The 20006-nt window shown below is 45.6% G+C and overlaps 1 protein-coding gene and 1 pseudogene across 1 annotated transcript in view; one reads left to right on the plus strand and one right to left on the minus strand.

Moving 5' to 3' along the window:
* The window catches only part of EFL1 (elongation factor like GTPase 1), a 143431-nt gene that overhangs the window by 109788 nt on the left and 13637 nt on the right, over nucleotides 1-20006 (plus strand). The window contains exons 17-18 of the mRNA XM_062206334.1: nucleotides 6305-6452; nucleotides 13070-14037. Of these exons, the coding sequence (XP_062062318.1) occupies nucleotides 6305-6452; nucleotides 13070-14037 (1116 nt within the window). The remainder of the gene's footprint in view (nucleotides 1-6304; nucleotides 6453-13069; nucleotides 14038-20006) is intronic.
* On the minus strand, nucleotides 2791-3132 carry LOC133769647 (large ribosomal subunit protein eL30-like; annotated as a pseudogene).

Raw genomic sequence — 20006 nt, forward strand, 5'->3', positions numbered from 1 at the left:
ATGGAACCCGACAAGCAAAGGCATAAAGCGCTGGTTCTCTGTAAAGACACACAGCGGCTTCTCTCTCCTGCACCTGTGCATCCCACCTCTCCCCAGGTTGAGGCCTTCTAAGACTCACCCTCCCTCAGGTCCTAAGACATGTCCTTAGCGTTTGTGGCTCTCTAGAACCCTGGGGCAGATACTTGGAGGACCGCTCCTCTGGCTCGGGGGCACAGTCCTCGTGGACATCCATCTGCCTTGGGCCTCAGAGACGGGGCCTCAGGACACGTGTCCCCAGGTCCTCTCTTCCTGGACAGGTCCATTGTTAATCCTGAGCAGGACACGTGTCCCCAGGCCCTCCATTGTTAATCCTGAGCAGGACACGTGTCCCCAGGTCCTCTCTTCCTGGACAGGTCCATTGTTAATCCTGAGCAGGACACGTGTCCCCAGGCCCTCCATTGTTAATCCTGAGCAGGACACGTGTCCCCAGGTCCTCTCTTGTTAATCCTGAGCAGGACAGTGTCCCCAGGCCCTCTCTTCCTCATGACGGTCGAGGCTGATTGGTCCTTAGGACAACATTCTGTCCTCTCGGAAAGAAGCAAATCCTGAGTGTTTGTCTCGTTTCTCCAGGCAAGGGTGAAAGTGTCATGGTGGGCACCCTGTGTTCCACACCCACAGGGTCTACTCAGAACCAATACAGAGAACTCACAAACGTCTCAGAGTCGTTGTCTGGTCATCATTGTCCCTTCATGGGTGACACGCAGTGCTAAGGACTGTACATTGATTGTCTGTTGGATCCTCTCAGCAGCCCTGTATTCGCTTTTCATCTCTCCAACCAAATACCTGAAACAACTACTGAGGAAGAATGGAGGTTTCTTTTGGCTCATGGTTCTGGAGGCTTGTTGTGAGCATAGGCACGCGTCCCTGGGAGACAGTCTCTCCCTAGGGAGTGGCGCACACATTGGTGTCTTCCACACTGTCAGGTGTACTTGTCGAGCACACGTACAAAAATCGATCCTAGCAAACATGTGAGGTTAGTCAGTACTGCACCTCATTCACATCAGGCGGGGAGCAGAGGGGGCCTAGGAGCACAGAGTCCATTGTGTGGGATGCTCCCTTCGCTGGGCAGGTGGCTGTCAGGTTTGTCGGTCGCAGTCCACCCGACCACCTTGCTCACAGAGTCACTGAGGCAGAGTGCTTCGCGGCGGCTGCTGGTTGGCACAGGTGGACACCTGCTGCCCTGCGGCCAGTGGTGCTGGTGCCCTGTGCCAGAGTTCCTTCTCCACCTTGATAGGCCGTGTTTGGGTCGAGTTGTTATCCTGTTCTTAAGTCCATGAGTCTGTCTGCCTTTGAGATCTCTCTTAGGCACTGAGCCCCGATTCTGTGCATGTGCGGTTGGTAAGTCCTTCACTGGTGTCATTTGGCTTCGCCAGATTTCAATGTGGAGTCACTCGGGTCAGTCTTGTTCGTGCTCTGTACAGGGCTCATAGTCTAACCTCGCTGGGCCCCCTTGGTGAGGGTAGAGGATGGTGAGAGTGGAATGTCCAGTGAGCCAGGAAGCTGAAAGGCAGGAGGCTGCAGCCTGTGTGTGTAAGCAGCCCTTTTGTGAAAGTTACTTTCTGAGGCCATCCCAGTGCCTTGAGAACCTGCCATGAGGCCGACCTCTTAAAGCCCATTGTTGGGGTAAGTTTCTACCCTCCCAGTGCCAGCAGCACAAGACTCCGGCTTCCGAGTTTAAACATCTGCATGGCTGAGGGAGCCACATCCTGTTCCGGGCAGAGCAAGCCATTGTCTTCACATGATGGGAACTGACGCACAGAGAAGTGAATTAACTTGCCCAAGACAATGCAGTTAGTAAGTGCCGCTGTCGGGATTCAGGCCCCTGCCTCGGAGGTAACTGTGGTTCTTCACCTTTAGGACTTCAAGAAACCCTGTTCACCTGAGACCAGAGTCGCTGGTTTCTAGAACCCTTTCATCCTTTACCCATCATATCCAGTTTGAAAAAAAACAAAAAAGCATTCAAACCCTGTGTTTACATAGATACATCCATTTTATTAAAAAAATATTTATTTGAAAGATTGACAAAGAGGAAGAAACAGAGAGAGATCTTCCTTCCATCCACTGGTTCACTCTGCAAATGGCTGCAGCAGCCAGGGCTGAGCCAGGCCAAAGCTAGGAGGCAGGAGTTCTGCCCTGTTCTCCCACATAGGTGGCAGGGGCCCAAGTACATTGGCCACCTTCCTCTAGCAAGAAGCTGAATTGGAAGTAGGGTAGCCAGGTCTTGAACTGGAAATCTGATATGGGAGGTGGTGTCACAAGCTGTGGGTTTACCCACTGCACTACAGTGCCAGCCCCAGATACATGAATTTTTGTGCTAATGGCTCATGTACATTATGAAGGACACAAAACTAGAAAATTTTATTTATTTATTTTAACAACAAGCTCTGGCAAGTTTTGTTTTGTTTTTAAGATTTCTTTTATTTATTTGAAAGGCAGAGTTACAGAGAGAGAGATATCTTCCACCTGCTGGTTTATTCCACAAATGGCTGCAATGGCCAGGACTGGGCCAGGCCAAAGCCAGGAGCCAGGAACTCCATCCAGGTCTCCCACGTGAGTGGCAAGGGTCTGAGTACTTGGGCCATCTTCCACTGCTTTTCCAGGCACACTAGGGGAGCTGGATCGGAAGTGCAGCAGCCAAGACACAAGCCAGCACCCATTTGGGATGCTGACATCGCAAGTAGTGGCTTAACCAGCTAAACCACAACGCTGGCCCCATCTGGTAGGTTTTATTAAGGAAACGTCTCACGTGGTTTACTTTTCACCAGTTCGTTCTGGCATGAATCAGGGTCACCGTGGATCGGCGTAGCCAGTGTGCACGCTCTGTCGTGTTCTCCACACACTGTGGCCAGTTTACTGTGATCACCACTGTCATGATGGGCACCAGTTTTGGCCAGCACGGTGTAGTTCTCGATTTTGGACATCCTCCGTGCTGGGCAGTTTTTGGTGAGGCAGACGAGTTTCCCTTAGCCTTGTCTCATCATCGTCCGAGTGTGCTTGTACCCCAGCACGTACTCCCACTCTTCGTGACAAGCTGGACCCTCGCGTTGACTCCAGTGACTCCAGTGACTCTTCCGTCGTCTTTGTGGCCACCATTTCCTGCTTAAGATGCAGAACGGCCCCCAGCCAAGAGCAGCCACGAAGATGGAAGGTCAGCAAAACAGGCAGAACCAGAAAATGTTTAAATGAGGATGTAGGCGTTTGAGGAGTGCCTTTCAAATAAAAAAAAAATGGAATAGCTAATTTTACTTGTATTTGATAGAGATATTCACAATATATAAGGTCTGTGTCACAATATAATTGAGTTGTGATTGTGGTTTATACTTGTATTACTTAACACATGACTACAGAATTTGGTGGAGGGACTGTAATGGTCATTTATTTTTTTCAGACTTTCTTTGGTCAGAAGTTTGGAAAGGGTTCCGCTTGGTGTCTCGGGTGTCTCTGAAGCAGTTTCAGTCTTTTATCACGTTGGGCTGTGTTCCCAGGTGGTTTGCTCACATGGGCACACAAGTTATTGCTATCTGCGCAGGGGGCCCCCGCCATGGCTACGGAGTGTCCTGCCACACAGCATGGAGAGTGGCTTCAGCTGGCTGCCAGAAGCCCACGGCAGACGCTGCGATGCCGTCTGTGATTAAGCCTTAGGACTCAGATGTCAGCCTTCCACAGTGCTCTTTTGTCACCCAGTTCTGCCCTGACGCGCATTGAGAGGGCTGCTATCATGCACTGGAGAGTGTGACTATCAGGAGGCCGGAGTGATTGGAGCCAGGCTGGAGGCGGACGACCAGAATAGTGCCCCATTGTTGTTTCATTCTTGCCTTAGCGCTTTGTGATACAGCTGTCCAGAGGTCTGCTTCAAGGTCCCATCTACTGCGACACTGACTCTGGCGGCTGTAGCCACTGGAAATTGCGTCCCATAAAGTCCCATATGAGAATGGCAGAAACGCATCATCAGCTGCCTTTGCTAAGTTATGGTAGCCATTTGCTAAACCCATTTACCAGTTATCCAAAGCTTTTGATGAAATGCAGGATCTTGTTTTTCCTGATGTCATCCAGTTTTTATTGTGCGACTCAGGAAATGTAGATTTTTATGTCTTCAGTGAACCATCCATTTGAAAAATTTTAAAAATAGATTAGGGAAATCACCTAAATTTTAAGAGACTTTTACACATGAGATGTTTATGTTGTTTTGAGCAACAAAATGGCTGTCAGTGCAAGCGTGTTCAAACATCTAGATTCAGAATGTCTCTGGGCTTCAAATTCTTATGGAAAAGTTGCTTTTCCCTTTAATCTTAAGCTATCATCTTTATCTTGAAGAGATTGATTTTGGCACATATGTGGATAGTCTTCAAAAAACGCTGTGGAAAATGTGTATTATGGGAAAACTATGATTGGATTTCAAAAAAAAAAAATTTGCACCAAATCAACTTACATTTTTATTCCATTTTGCTTCTGCAGATTTTTGAAGTACTTTTGTATAGCTGTATATTTCAGTGTGTTAAGAGTCCCAGTATGTGACAGCCCTTGCTTTTGCTTTGTAATTTGACTACTGGAGAGCTGCCTTTTTTTTTTTTTTTAATTGCTCTCTTGTTGCCTGTGTTATTAATATTATCAGTGTTCTCCTTGTAGGAATCCTTTTAAGCTGGGTTTCAAATTCTGTGAAGGTTAAGTTAGTTAATGCTAGATCAGGTCGGTAAACCCACTTCACTAGCCACTGGCAAGCCACAGTGTGCTGAACAGGGACAGCCCTCATCCAGTGAGATCCCACTGCCTGTCTTCCCCGGGAGGCCCCGGCATCCCGTCTGTAGCCTGGGAGGCGCTGCCGTCTCTCCAGCTGCTTGTCTCCCAGACCAGGTTCTGCCGCCGAGTGCTCTGTGACTTGGAAAGCACAAGTTCCTTAGCTCCTCTACATCTGTTCACTCATCTACAAAATGAGAGCGGATTTAGATCTGCCCCCTCGTTAATGAGTTTGTATATGCTAAGAGCTTGGCACATCGTTATCTCCATAAAGTGTCCATTATTGTTGGAACTCACCTTCAAGAATAAAAAGGCCTGAAAGTTCTGATATTCATTTCCTGGCCCCCCAGTTAATCAGCTTTTTTTTTTTTTTTTTTTTTGGACACGCAGAGTGGACAGTGAGAGAGAAAGAGAGAGAGAAAGGTCTTCCTTTTTTCCATTGGTTCACCCCCCAATGGCCACTGCGGCCGACGCACCGCGCTGATCCGAAGCCCGGAGCCAGGTGCTTCTCCTGGTCTCCCATGTGGGTGCAGGGCCCAAGCACTTGGGCCATCCTCCACTGCACTCCTGGCCACAGTAGAGATGGACTGGAAGAGGAGCAACTGGGACCGAATCCGGCGCCCCGACCGGGACTAGAACCCAGTGTGCCGGCGCCACTAGGCGGAGGATTAGCCTATTGAGCCACGGCGCAGGCCTGTTAATCAGCTTTGTAGTGCATGTTTGGAAACCACTGCAGAACGCTCTCGGGGTTTCGGTGGTTTGGTAGATTGAAAACCAAACATTTGAGAAGTATTACATCTTTTCTGAAAATGTGGAAGTGAAACAAGATTGCCTAAAAATGCCTTGAAGTCCAAGGTCTCTGCTTAAGCAGTGGCAAGAGACTTCCTCTGGCCTACCTTGAGTGAAGAGTAACAGCTGGTATGTGGGAAGGGGTGGAGAAGGCAGCCATACCCAAGATGTGGGTCGCTGTCTAAGTGCCAGGAAAGAGCGACTGTCGTCCAGAAAGCACTAGCAGAATGGAACGCAGGGGTGCCTGGGCTCCCGGGATCTCATCACTCTGCAGGGTTTGCTCAGTCCCATGGTGCTATCAGGCAGCTTCACAACTAATTACTCCTAATAGAAGACTGTGGTTCAGTCTGTTCAGTATCTACTAAGCACTTCTTTGGCTTATTGTTGATTTTATGGGTACTGTTTGAGGAAGCATTCTGTCACATTTCCAGGGACAAACCACGTGTAATGGGATTGAAGTACGTCCACAAGTATGGTGGTGGTAGTTTTGTCTGCTGACTGTTGGAGAGAGAGGTGTGGGTCAGCTGTGGGTGGGTCTCAGTGATAAACTTGTGAGTATCTCGAGTTAGCTGTCGGCACACACAAAGCACGAGAAGGTAGTGTTCTTCACGTCACTGCATTGTTTGGAAGAACAACAAACTCTCTGTGTGATTTTCCCCTTGGTGGCCATGCCCGTGGTCTTTAGATCATGCTATCCTCATGTCATGCTGTATTTAACCACTATTTCATTTTGTTAACCTAGGTGAAATGCCTCAGCTCGTGAAGGGGATGAAGCTGTTAAACCAAGCTGATCCCTGTGTCCAGATTTTAATCCAGGAAACCGGAGAGCACGTTTTAGTCACCGCGGGGGAAGTCCACCTTCAGCGATGCCTGGATGACTTAAAAGAAAGGTTAGGTGAAAATGATAGAAATGGAGAAACTGTAGTTCCACATTGAATGGGATGTTTTAGCGCTTCCTAAACCAGTTGAACTTAGACTATGGCTTGATCTTGGAGAAAAATGGTGGGCTTGAAATGTGACTAGTTCTTAGATTTAATTTGTAGTAACTGAAAAATATCATTCGCTGCCTACACTTGGATAATTTTATATTTTTAGTTTGCATCGTAAAAAATTTTCATGTACTCATATTTTACATCAGGCACATTACGCATACAACGTATCAGGGCAACAAAACAAGATCTGTTTTGTAAATATAGGCTATGATTAGAACAGACATCTTTCCAAATTGATATGGTCTCTAAAATATAAACTTCTGGGAATCTTTAAATTTGTCTATAAATATAATGTGTCATGAAGTGGGAAACCCAAATCACTTTTTATAAATGACATGTTTCCTCTTTGTTCCAAAGATAATGTGTGTTTACTGCAGCAATTAGAAAGTACATAAGAATAAAAAGAATCATTCATACATGCAGAAATAACCCCCATTTCTGTTCTGTGCATGTTCAAATAGTATGCATATTTCTATACACAGCTCTGATTATTTGGTTAAGATAAACTGCCGAAAGTGTTATTGCTGGCCCAAAACACATGCATAGTTTTAAAGCTTTGGGTCCATGTTTTCCTCGGGAAAGCCTGTTCCAATTCACATTGTGAATGACTGAATCTTCCAGAGTGCCTCTTTTCTCCAACTTTCACAGCCTCGCTTTTTACTATTTTTAAAAAAAATTTAACCAACCTGGAAAACCAAAGGTCTTCATTGTTAATACACATTTGTACACTTACTAGTGAAAAAAAGTGTGACTTGCTGTATAATGCTTCCTTTATGTTTAGGTTTTCTGGGACCATGATAAAGTGATCATTATAAGTGATCTGTGTCTACTAGCTACTGCATTGACAGTCACTGTGTTAAGTACTGTTGATCTCATTCAGTCCTCCCAGCAGCTCGCTGAAGTTGGTGGAGATGGTCCTGCACCAACAGCTGCTGCTGCTGATGGAGCAGGAGCAGCTGCCACAGCAGCACCAGCCACGGGGGCTTTGTGAGACGCCCCCCACGCTGGGACCGTGCCCCGGCCTGTTCTTCAGTTGTATGGTCTCATGGCTTTTTCCCATTTTCAGTGTTTTTATGGCCAATATTAGAACAAAATTGGAAGGTAGATCTTTCATCTCCTTTGCTCTTGTCACCAGTTTCTTAAATTTCTGATGGTGGTAGTGGTTAGGAAATAATGCAAATTGGATATTATAGAGTATATTTGAAAATAATAACTTAGTTCTCAGAGGATTTCTTAAGACTTTTGTTTGTATATTTGAACTAAATTATGTTCTTGCTTTTCACTTGTCCTTGTTACCAAATTAAAATCCAGGAAATATAAGAGAATGTACGAACAGTCCCAAAATGCTGCGGACTGAACACTTTTTGATAATCACGTGTTTGGTTTTGGAGCATTTCCGATTTTCCGATTAGAGGTGCTCAAACCTATCTATCCATAATATATATTAAGAATACTTTTTAATACAGGAGAGAAGCTGCAGCCCAGTAGAAAAAAGTGAACAGACTGGAACAGGTTACAGGTACCCTGTCACCAAAGAAGGATTCTACAGGCCAGTAACATGAGAAAGTGTTAAACTAATAGGAATTGGTTAAATGAAAATTAAAATCACAGTGAGATATCTCTGCATATTCACAAGCATATCCACCAGAAATTAAAAAAAAAAAAAACTTTTTAAAAAGATATCTTTACTTATTTGAAAGGGTTATTATATAGAGAGAGGGAGAGACAGAAAAAGAGATCTTCCATGCACTCGTTCACTCTCTGTATGGCTACAACAGCTAGGACTGAGCCTGGCCAAAGCCAGGAGCGTCAGCCAGGTCTGGGTGGCAGGAGTCCGAGCACTCGGGCCATCTGCTGCTTTTCCCAGCAGGGAGCTGGATCGAAAGTGGAACAGCCAGGACACAAATGCACACATGGAATCCCATCATCACAGGCTTTACCTGCTATGCGACAATGCCAGCCCCTGAAATTTTTTAAGTGACATTATCAAGTGTTGGCAAAGATGTGGAGCAATAGAAATTCACCTACACGAGGCCGGCACCGTGGCTTAACAGGCTAATCCTCCGCCTAGCGGCACCGGCACACCAGGTTCTAGTCCCGGTTGGGGCGCTGGATTCTATCCCGGTTGCCCCTCTTCCAGGCCAGCTCTCTGCTATGGCCCGGGAAGGCAGTGGAGGATGGCCCAAGTCCTTGGGCCCTGCACCCACATGAGAGACCAGGAGAAGCACCTGGCTCCTGGCTTCGGATCAGCGAGATGCGCCGGCTGCAGCAGCCATTGGAGGGTGAACCAACGGCAAAAAGGAAAGACCTTGCTCTCTGTCTCTCTCTCTCTCACTATCCACTCTGCCTGTCAAAGAAAAAAAAAAAGAAAGAAAGAAATTCACCTACACGAATAGTGTGAATGTGACTTAGTCTACCTACTTTGGAATATGGTTTGATATTATCTACTAAACTAGAAGATAGGCAGTTCTGTCGCCTAGCAAATCTCCTAACACAAAGCCAGCAAGATGCACCAAAAATATTCACAGCAACAAAAATTGTAGCCGATGCCTAGGAACAACTCAAACAGTAAAGTGGACAAATAAATTATGGTGTATCCACACAGTGGAATTCTACAAATAATCTCAGGAAACAAAACCACAGCTGTACAAAACGTGGATGGACCTCAGAACGTGATGTCGGGCAAAAGAACTCAATTGCAAAAAAAGTTTGATTCTGCTGATGTAAACTTTAGAAAGCAATATACTGTGTGATGTAGAGTCTATACGTTTAAGTGATAAAAACAAGAAAAGAAACAAGGGTGAAATTACAGTAAGAGCCAGGTGTAGTGACGGCCTGAGCGCATACGATTTGGAGTGGGTGTCAGGGAGCCTTCCGAGAGCAGCAGTGCTGTTTCCTGGCTTGGGTGCAGTTTTCATTGTGAGATATGTGATCTTAGATTGGTCAGTTTTTGTTCAGGGCCCTGCTCTGAACATGTGACTGCCAAGTTTCATACTTATGTTAAGAACATGTACAACTCTAGAAAGTTTTAATTCTCAGAGGGTATAGCCGGCCTTTTAGTACAGTAGAAGCCTGCCTTTCAACTCCGCACTCATTTTCGGAGACAGATGATCTGCAGGAGTGGGAGACGGAGACTGCCTGTTATCTGGAGAACAGAGAGACCAGCAGAGTTGTTAGCCTCTAGATCTCAGGGAAGTAATAATAGGGCAGGAAGCCACAGGGAATTGTCTTGACATAGTCTGAGCCCACTGTGCTTTATTTTGAAGTAGTGACAGACTCTACACTGCTAGGAGCATTTAAGAACCTTCTGTCTGCCGGCGCCACGGCTCGCTAGGCTAATCCTCTGCCTGCGGCGCCAGCAACTGGTTCTAGTCCCAGTTGGGGTGCCGGGTTCTCTCCCGGTTGCTTCTCTTCCAGGCCAGCTCTCAGCTGTGGCCCGGGAGTGCAGTGGAGGATGGCCCAAGTGCTTGGGCCATGCACCCACATGGGAGACCAGGGGGAGGCACCTGGTTCCTGGCTTTGGATCTGCGCAGTGCACCGTCCGTAGCAGCCATTTGGGGGGTGAACCAACAGAAGGAAGACCTTTCTCTTTGTCTCTCTCTCTCTCTCACTAACTCTGCCTGTCAAAAAAAAAAAAAAAAAAAAAAAAAAGAACCTTCTGTCCTGGGGTGCTTTGTGGGTGTGACTAGCTTACGGTACCTTCCAAGGTGTGGAGTGGGAGTGGCGTTAGTGGATCATGTAAGGGATTGCTGTAGGAGACTTTTTAACACAAGGGTCAGAGGACAGCACCGTGGATGCATTCTCTCTCATAGCTTCAGGAACTTTGCAGTTGATTTTCTTGAATGTTTTAAATATATGAACATATTTTTGCTAACAAAAAATCATTTAAAGAAAACAATCCTTTCTTGTTCCCAAGATTTCTAAGTGCTTTTCTTTTATAAAAATCAAGAATGGGTGTGGGATTTTATTGAATGCAAGTTTATCACTTTTTAATTACTTTGACTTTTTTTAAAAATAAAGATATATTTATTTTTTTGAAAGAGTTACACAGAGAGAAGAGAGGCGGAGAGACAGAGAAAGAGAGGTCCTCCATCCGATGGTTCACTCCCCAATTGGCCACAACAGCCAGAGCTGTTGCTGATCTGAAGCCAGGAACCAGGACCTTCTTCCTGGGTCTCCCATGTGGGTACATGGGCCCAAGGACCTGAGCCATCTTCCACTGCTTTCCCAGGCCATAGCAGAGAGCTGGATCAGAAGTGGAGCAGCCAGTTCTGGAACCGGCACCCATATGGGATGCTGACGCCTCAGGCCAGGGCATTGACCTGCTGCGCCACAGTGCCGGCCCCTACTTCAACATTTTTTATGTGAAATATTATTTTAGTAGATTGCCTCATGCAAGTTAATTTTTATATAACCTGTGGTAAAAACTAGCCAGTGTTGTAGTAAATTATTCTCTTAATGTGCTGTTTTGATTTTTCAGCATAGCATAGTGGCTGGGAGTGTGAATTCTGAATTCAGGCCTCTACCTGAATCCTAGATTTTTCCACTTATTAGCCATTAGGAGAAGTTGGTTAATTTTAAAGAGTTTTCTCCTCCATAAAATGAGGATGATGCTAATATGTACTAAAGAAATTATACAGCTAAAACACTTAGTACAGAGCCTCAGACATAAGAAGTAAGCATTTTAAAAACCCACACACGCACACACACACATGCACACATGCACACATGTTCCTCCGTTTTGCCTGTGTTTATCTGCATCAGGTTTGAGTATCAATAATTTTAAATTAAGACCGTGTCGGGTAGCTTTCCATCTTGTGTATTCTGAATCAACGTAAAATTATATAGCCCTGAAATAAGCTAATTGTTGAAAGTGAAAAAGAAACTCACTGGCAAAGCCAGAGCTTTCTTTCACATTTTAATTTTCTTCCATATGTTATGGTCATTCACATTCTATATTCTAAAATCAATTTTGTTGACATTATTTAAAAAAAAAAATCCATCTACTGAGTTTTCACATTTACAAAGAAGTATAAAGTCAGATACCTGCCCTACATCCACAAAATGTGGAAAATAAATCTAGAATCAAATGTAAGCATTTCAAAAATTTTTGTTTATTAACTTAATTGAGAGGCAGAGAGAGAGAAAAACCAGGTGTCTCCCATGCTCTGGTTCATTCTGTAAATGCCTGCAGTCACCAGTGCTGGGCCAGGCTGACTCCAGGAGCTGGAAACTTAATCCAGGTTTCCATGCGTGGCTGGGGCCCAACTACCTGAGCCATCCCGTGCTGCCTCCTAGCGTATGCATTAGTGGGAAGTAGTATTGGGAGCAGAGCTGGGACTCGAACCAGGCACACCAATATGGGATACTTTTTGTCCCAAGTGGCATCTGGACAACCAGGCCAACTACCCCTCAAAGATTTTTAATACTCAGTTTCCTTACTGTATAACTTTCCCAGGACAAAGCGTTGTTCTGAGATCCCAGAATTTCATGTAACATGTGTATGTACACATATACACACATGCACACTTTATACATTTATCCAGCCACATGCTAGTAGCAGATGTAGATCAGACCAAAACTTTGGTATTACCTGGGAATGAGGTGGGCAGAAAATAAGGGAAAGATTGCCTAGTTTCATCCTCGTCAGAGTCGATCCTTGCCAGTTTCTAGAATCCGCCCTCTGGGAATTTAGAGCTCAGTTGGAAGAAAGGCCATCATGAAGGTAAACTTGATACCACGCGGGTAAAGGTGCTCTCTGAGCGTGGTGCCAGACTGGGGCGGGAGACCCGTGCTGTGCCACACAGGCAACAAGTACCCGTGTGCACTTGTTAAAGATCAGATTAGTTACAATCAAAATTTAAAACGCAGTTCCTCAGTCGTCCACATTCAGTAGCTACATGTGACTATTTAAGTTCAAATAAAATAAATTTATTTCAGTTATACCAGGCACACTTCAAGTACCCAGTCGTCACAGTGAAGATAGAGAACAGTTCCATTATTGCAGAAAGTTCTTTTGGAAAGTGCTGCTCTAGACAAACTCACGTCAGCCCCACCGTGAGCCTCCTCCACAAAGCCAAGTACCACGTGAAATTTGCCGAGCTGTCCTGAGGTTCTGTAATTCTGTGTTGGTGTAGCATCATAATCATTGGATTTCTTTTCTGCAGAGTCTCTTAGATTGACACATATTATTTTAAAGAATTTAGGTTGCAGATCCTATTAAAACATTTATTTTCCACTGAAAACATTCTTATCTAAATAGTTGGTTTATTTATCTTGAGAATGAACAAAGCAGTGAAATTCCTGTACAAGCAAAGAACTCCCTGAAGATATATTCCCATTAGAGGTACTCTTTTCACTCTGAAGTGAAAGCAGTTTTTGAATTGTGATATAATGTAAATTATAGGTCTTTCATTGTAAATACCTTTTATTTTCCTGTTTCTACATAGTCTTCATTGTGTAATAGGAAGCTTTGATGCTGTTTTGATTATAACCTATCTCTTTTGAATTTGTAGGTTTGCCAAGATTCAGATCAGCGTCTCTGAACCCATTATTCCATTCAGAGAGACAATCACAAAACCCCCCAAAGTTGACATGGTCAATGAAGAAATAGGCAAACAACAAAAAGTTGCAGTCATACACCAAGCCAAAGAAGACCAGAGCAAAGTCCCGGAAGGAGTCCAAGTGGATGCTGACGGGCTGGTCACCATGACAACCCCCAACAAACTCGCCACTCTCAGTGTTCGAGCCATGCCCCTTCCGGAAGAAGTCACTCAGGTTCTGGAAGAAAACAGTGATTTGATTCGTTCCATGGAGCAGCTGACGTGCTCTTTGAATGAGGGCAAAGACGGCCAGGCGGTTCATCAGAAAGTCCAGGAGAGAATTCGGGAATTCAAAAGCAAACTGGAGGAGCACTTAACAGGCCGGAGATGGAGGAACAGTGTTGACCAAATCTGGTCATTTGGCCCGAGAAAATGTGGGCCCAACATCCTGGTCAGTAAAAGCGAAGACTTCCAGAACTCGGTGTGGGCAGGCGCCACCGGCAGAGCCTCGAAGGACGCCAGCAGGCACCGAGACTGGGGCAACAGCATCGTGAGCGGCTTCCAGTTAGCGACCCTCTCGGGCCCCATGTGTGAGGAGCCCCTCATGGGGGTCTGTTTCGTTCTGGAAAAATGGGACCTAAGTAACCTTGAGGAACCAGGAGCAGGTGACAAGCAGAATCAGGAACAAGGCGGTCCGGTGGAAGCTGGACCCCGTTCCAGTGCAGGTGAGAACCAGGCGCCGCAAGAGGAATGCTCTGAGCCGGGCGAGAAGAGGACTTCCCAGAGAGGAGACTCTTCGCTTGTGGACTGCTACGGGCCCTTCTCAGGACAACTGATCGCCACCATGAAGGAAGCGTGCCGCTACGCCCTGCAGGTGAAGCCTCAGCGTCTGATGGCCGCCATGTACACCTGTGACATCATGGCCACCGGGGACGTTCTCGGTAAGGAAGGAGGGAGAATGCGGTGGGAGTTCCCAGACAGTGACGCCTCCTAACCCAGAAGCTTAGATTCATGTAATACTTGCACAGAGCTGTCTTGTCTTCTGTACTAAGGAATTCAGGTCTTTGGAAGCCAGAGGCCTTAAGTGTTGAAACCTTCCAGGGAGAAAAAACATGACGACCCAGGATGGTTTCTTTTGCAACAAATACTCTCTCCAGTAGCGAAAGGGCTGGTAACTGAGGCTTAACCTGCCTGTGTGGGTTCCCATCCAAAACTAGGCAGCACTTTCTCTCCAGGGAGCGAGCTGGGAGCCTGGGTGACCAGAGTCATCCTGAAAAGGACCAGGGAACACAACCACGTTCTGCTGCTCCCGACACAAAGGGGCGTCTGTGAATTCTGGTCCTTCCTCCAGAAGAGAAACTACTGGTGACTTCTCTCAAAATCGCAAATTCTCTCTGATTTATATAAATATATGTGTGTGTGTGTGTGTATTTGAGAGGTAGAGTTACAGAGAGAGGGAGAGACAGAGAGAAGGTCTTCCATCTACTGGTTCACTCCCCAAATGGCCCCCAGCAGCCAGAGCTGAGCCAATCCAAAGCCAGGAGCCAGGAGCTTCTTCTGGGTCTCCCACACGGGTGCTGAGGCCCAAGCACATGAATCATCTTCCACTGCTCTCCCAGGCCATAGCAGAGAGCTGGGTTGGAAGAGGAGCAGCCTGAGTACAAACTGGTGCCCGTGTGGGATGCTGGCACCACAGGTGGAGGCTTTACCCACTGTGCCACAGCGCCAGCCCTGCGTTACATCAAATTCTGCTCCCAAGGTTTCTGTCGAGGGAAGCAGCCTTTGGGATCCACAAGAGACGTGGAACCCTGACATTTAATGTAGCTATTTTTGACTCTTGGCTGATATTACTTTCCTGAGACTTACCTTCTTCATTGTCAAGAAAAAGAGGGCCATATTCATTATAGGTCACAATGAGAGTATGTAGCGCCTGGGAACTTCTTCATTGGTAAGGAGAATGTCAACAGGCGTTGAGCACCAGATGAGAGAGTAGACCAATTTGTAGGTTTCCTCTAGCCCTACAATCTTCTGGGTCAGTATGTGGTTAATTACATTCTTCATAGTAAGGTTCTTGGGCTGGTTAATCCTTGCAAACCAAAACCTACACTACTTTTTTTCCAAGAAGAAATTTGGACTTGCATCCCGGTAAGGTTCCTGTGAGAGGAACTGAGTGTTCCTAACAGCCTTTCAGCTGGGTTAACAAAGCTGCTTAGATATGAGAACTGTAAGATTACTTAAAACCCTGAGCTCTGGGAGTGGACCCTCCAAACAGGAGGTGTGATATTCTGTGTCCTTGACCTCACTTACATAGAGCAAACCTGTGAACTTCTCACAGCATCTGTAAATTAGTTTGGGGAGCACCAGTCTTGGCCATTTCCAGATATTCTTCATTTTCACTGTGAATGTCCTTAATATCAGAAGGTAGAGGTAATTAAAATCAGGCGTCTTGATTCTTTCAAATCCTTGAAGAGGACTTAAGAGCTCTTCTCCAGTCTCGCAGCACCGCTGTTTGATTGCTTCTCTTGATGGACAGCTCACAGCCAGTGCCATGATGATTAGAATTTCCACTTTTTAGCAAAAAAAAAATCTGTCTCCTGCTATTTCACAGGCATTCGTACTCTCTTCTGTATGGTAGCACTTTGCGTGTTTGAGGATAGCATTAGTGTTCCAGCTGTATATCCGGGAGAAAACTCCAGGTCTTCACCTGTGATTGTGTGGCTTTTGTACCTTTTCACCGTGCTAGCTGTTCTGCTTCATACCCACTTTTGTTTGGTATTCTTCTTAAAGAAAGCAAAGGGACTGGAACACAGGGCCTCAAATACCATCCAGCCAGAACATACCACGACGCACTGCGACCTTCTGTGAGAGGTACAGCACTCTTCTGTTCATGAAACCTGGGCCTTGCACTGATATTAACTCATGGGAAGTCGGCACCAACCCCGTTTTATCTTTTCTAGAAATAAGCTGTGTCTTCCCATTCTAGTCCCCAAAAATCAAATGCGAATTTTGCTGAATGACTAGACCATAGAAATGATACGATCTTATGAACTCCCGTATTTACATATGAATAATCTGAGTCCATACAATTTTTCTTAATTAAATTTGTTACATAATAAACATTATAACAATAGGAAAGGAAAAAACATCATATTAGCATCTTAACATATTGATTCTTTTTTTCACTTTTTTTACTTTTTTCTTACCTGGTGAGAAATGAAACTCAAGCAGTGAATCGATTTTTTTAAAGATTTATTTATTTATTTGAAAGTCAAAGAAAGATCTTCCCTCCACTGGTTCACTCCCCAAATGGCCCTAACAGCCAGGGCTGGGCCAAGCAGAAGCCAGGAGCTTCTTCTGGGTCTCCCACATGGGTGCAGGTGCCCAAGCACTAGGGCCATCTCCTGCTGTTTTCCTAGGCACATCAGCAGGGAGCTGGATCAGAAGTGGAGCAGTCAGGACTTGAACTGGCACCCATATGGGATGCCAGCCTTGCAGACAGCATCTAAACCCACTACGCCAGCCTCCTGAATCAAAATGTTTTGATGAGGTTAAATGCCTTTACACTTGTGGCATTCCATTGCTTATCACAAACTGTCATTTTTGTGTTACAAAGTCCATGTTGTCTGGGGCCGGCGCTGTGGCGCAGCAGGTAAAGCCACTGCATGCCATGCCGGCATCCCATGTTGGTGCTGGTTCGAGTCCCAGCTGCTGCACTTCTGATCCAGCTCTCTGCTATTGCCTGGGAAAGCAGTGGAAGATAACCCAAGTGCTTGGGTCCCTACACCCACGTGGGAGACCAGGAAGAAGCTCCTGGCTTCGGATCAGGGCAGCTCCAACCATTGCAGCCATCTGAGGAATGAACCTGCAGATGGAAGACCTCTCTCTCTGCCTCTGCCTCTGTCTCTTTGTAAGTCAGCCTTACAAATAAGTAAATAAATCTTTTTAAGGGAAAAAAAAGTCCATGGTAGCTCCAAAGGTTTACCTTATACTTGTATAAATGTATATAAATGTCTGGTTTTTTTTTTTTTTTTTTTTTTTTTTTTTTTTTTAATTTTACAGGAGATTAGCATATGACTTTCAGTGTTTTTATCCTCAAAAAGTTCAGTCGTTTTTTTTAAACTATGAGATAAAATTCTGGTCCTTGGGACTCGAACTCGCTTAAGACAGCCAGATACTTCCTCATCCACGTCTCAGTGTCCTCTCCCGTATTGCACGTGCTGTCCTTTGGTCACCGTTCTCCTTGCTGGGGAAAATGGGGGTAGCACAGATGTTGGGAGCCCCTGTCCTCCGTTAACCTTCCCCCAGCATCTCCAAGTTGTGGGCGCTTCTTATTCTGAATGCAGTGGAAAAGGTCCTCTGCGTTGTATCAAGTCTCCTACCGCTGAAGGCTCGGCTCGCTTGAGCATCCTGCGCATGCTCCTGACCCGTGTAGGGCCGTGCCTATCCCTTCTCTCAAGATAATGGGAACATGTATTTCCTCCCAAAATAATGGGAACACACATTTCCTCCCCAAATTGCCAGCACTTCTGCATTATGCATTGCAAGTGGCATTGGCCCTTTGTTTTCTGAGAAAATAAATTTTGAGCACAACCCCTGAAGCCAGGATCAGCTGTTGGTGTAGATCAGACTGCATTGCCCAGCGGACAGGCGAGTTGCCCTTTGAGTCATCCTGCTATGTCCATTTTCTCATTTTTGTTAGGGAATCAGCACCTGGCCCCCGCATGTGACCAGGCCAGGCTAGGACAGTCCCTCAGAATGTCATTGGTCATCCTGTCCTCTGATCTACGCAGTAGCAGCCCTCTGCTGGCCCTCACACTCAGCACCTGCCACTTTCCAGAGAGCAGTGTCTCCCTGGGCCCTGGCATGGTTTGCTGTCTTCTCTCTCGGGAGCGTCTCTTTCCCATGCCATGTCCAGGTTCAGGTCCCACTGCCAGGCCTCACTGTCCCCTGTGCAACCTTTCTTATGTACTGTCTTTGTGGCGACTGTGGCTTGGCTGGTAGTTTCTGTTTGCTTGTCCCTGCCCCTGACTTCCCTGAGACCAACTGACTGCCACACCCAGTGCCTTACAAAGAAGCTCTGTTGAGACTTGGTCTGGATTTCTTCCCCCTGCTGAGTTGCCTTGAAGTCCTCTTGCTTATACGAGCAAATCTCTGAGCCCTGTGTTCTCGTTGCTGTTGAGGGACTCGTATTGGTGGCCAGTGTCTGGCTTCCAGGTTCTGTCAGTAGCTGCTTCTTGATCAGCACCATCAGCTGGGGGAGGGAGTGGAGAGAACTCTGTCCCCGTGGGCGTTCACTTACAGCCAGCTAGGTATTCAGAGGTCTTGAGAAACTGTCGACAGTTGCTTTCATTCTCTAAGAATTGGCACAAGTTGACTTCAGGTTCAAATGAGTTTCCTCCAAGTCTGTTTAAAACTGTTTCCTACACAGATTATTAAAGTAAGAAATCTCTCTATTGATTTGCATATAGTCAAGTAACAAATTTTGTTGGAAAGTAATCATCTCAGTATCATTTTATCTGGGAAAAGAGTCCCAAGAAAATGGGCTTTACTTTTAAACTCCACCTTTTAGAGGTGCGGTTCTTTTATTTTTTCACCCAGGAAAAGTTTCTTTAATTAAAGGGCTTGACTGGACCTCAGCAATGCTGGGTGTTTTTGCGTGCATGTCATTTGGCGAGGGAATGGTCTCTTTCTGTATTTCTGCCTTCTAACCTGTTCATCTCTTCCATTTTCGTTTTTGTTTTTTTATCTTTGACAATACCCTCACCTTCAACCGTACCTTTTAAAGACTTCTCTCGTTCTAAACCTGTTCTTACTCTATATTCTTATTCTTCTTGTAGTTCATGAATCAGCAAAGATTTATTGTGGTGCACATGCCAGCACTGTGATAAGCACGATTCTTGTTCTGAGAGATAAGTCACGGTGATTAACGCTTGTATGAGGTTAGTGTGCAAATGTGTTTTCCAGTGAAATGTTAGAAGAAGGTGGGATTAGCGAAATTTGAGACAGAGTGGGCCTCGTGACAGTGATGGTACTTTGAAGTGGACTTTGACAGGTAGAATAAGTTTACCAGCTTCGTGATAAATTGGCTTTCTTCATACCACACCCACTGAAGACCACAACTGAGCTTAAAAGCAAACGGGTTCCCTGTTGTTTTGATAGAAACTGCTCTTTGGGATTACTTCACCAATCATGGTTGATGGAAGAACCTCGCGTTTATCCATGCTGGCTGTGCCTTGCTAAATGGAGGCCCTTACCTCGTTATCCTGATCCAGACAACATAGTTATTGCCCTGCCAGCCTCTTGCCAGCTTTGGCTTCGATCCCCGTGCCTTCTGAATCTTTAAGGAGCTGATTGTCGGAGTAAGGACAGAGCTATGAGCAGAGCCACTGAGGACTCCCTTTCGGGAAGCATCAACTTGTTAGCTGAACTCACCTGTAGAGCAGCAGTGAGCCCACCTCCCCCGCTATGTCCACAACACACTTCATCTCTCGTTTCCCGGAAGCCCATCCGTGTCCCTGTCCACCATGCTTGCTTGATTTAACAGTTCAGTGTCTCTGTGCCAAAAGGAAAAACAGGTTAGTGTGACCTCATTTGTAAGAATAAGAAGCGCCCAATGTTTCTGTGTGTGTGTGTGTGTGTGTGATTGAATTGTTCCACAGTGTTAGCAACTATAACAGAAATCACAAGATGGAAGAAAGATCTTCCTTGAATGATTTCCTTTCTGTCTCATTTTCCATTTCCTTTTACTATTCTTGTCCATAATGGTACATTTTACATAGCTATCACCTTATGGCAGAAGTAATCTAATATTTTGCTTTTTATTTAGTTTATTTGGTGTGTCAATGTTGCCAAATGATGCTGCATTTTTTTTTTCTTGCTTTTAATTTTGTTTATTTATTGATGAGAGAAA

Source organism: Lepus europaeus, chromosome 11 (genome assembly GCF_033115175.1).
Source record: "Lepus europaeus isolate LE1 chromosome 11, mLepTim1.pri, whole genome shotgun sequence".
Lineage (NCBI taxonomy): Eukaryota > Metazoa > Chordata > Mammalia > Lagomorpha > Leporidae > Lepus > Lepus europaeus.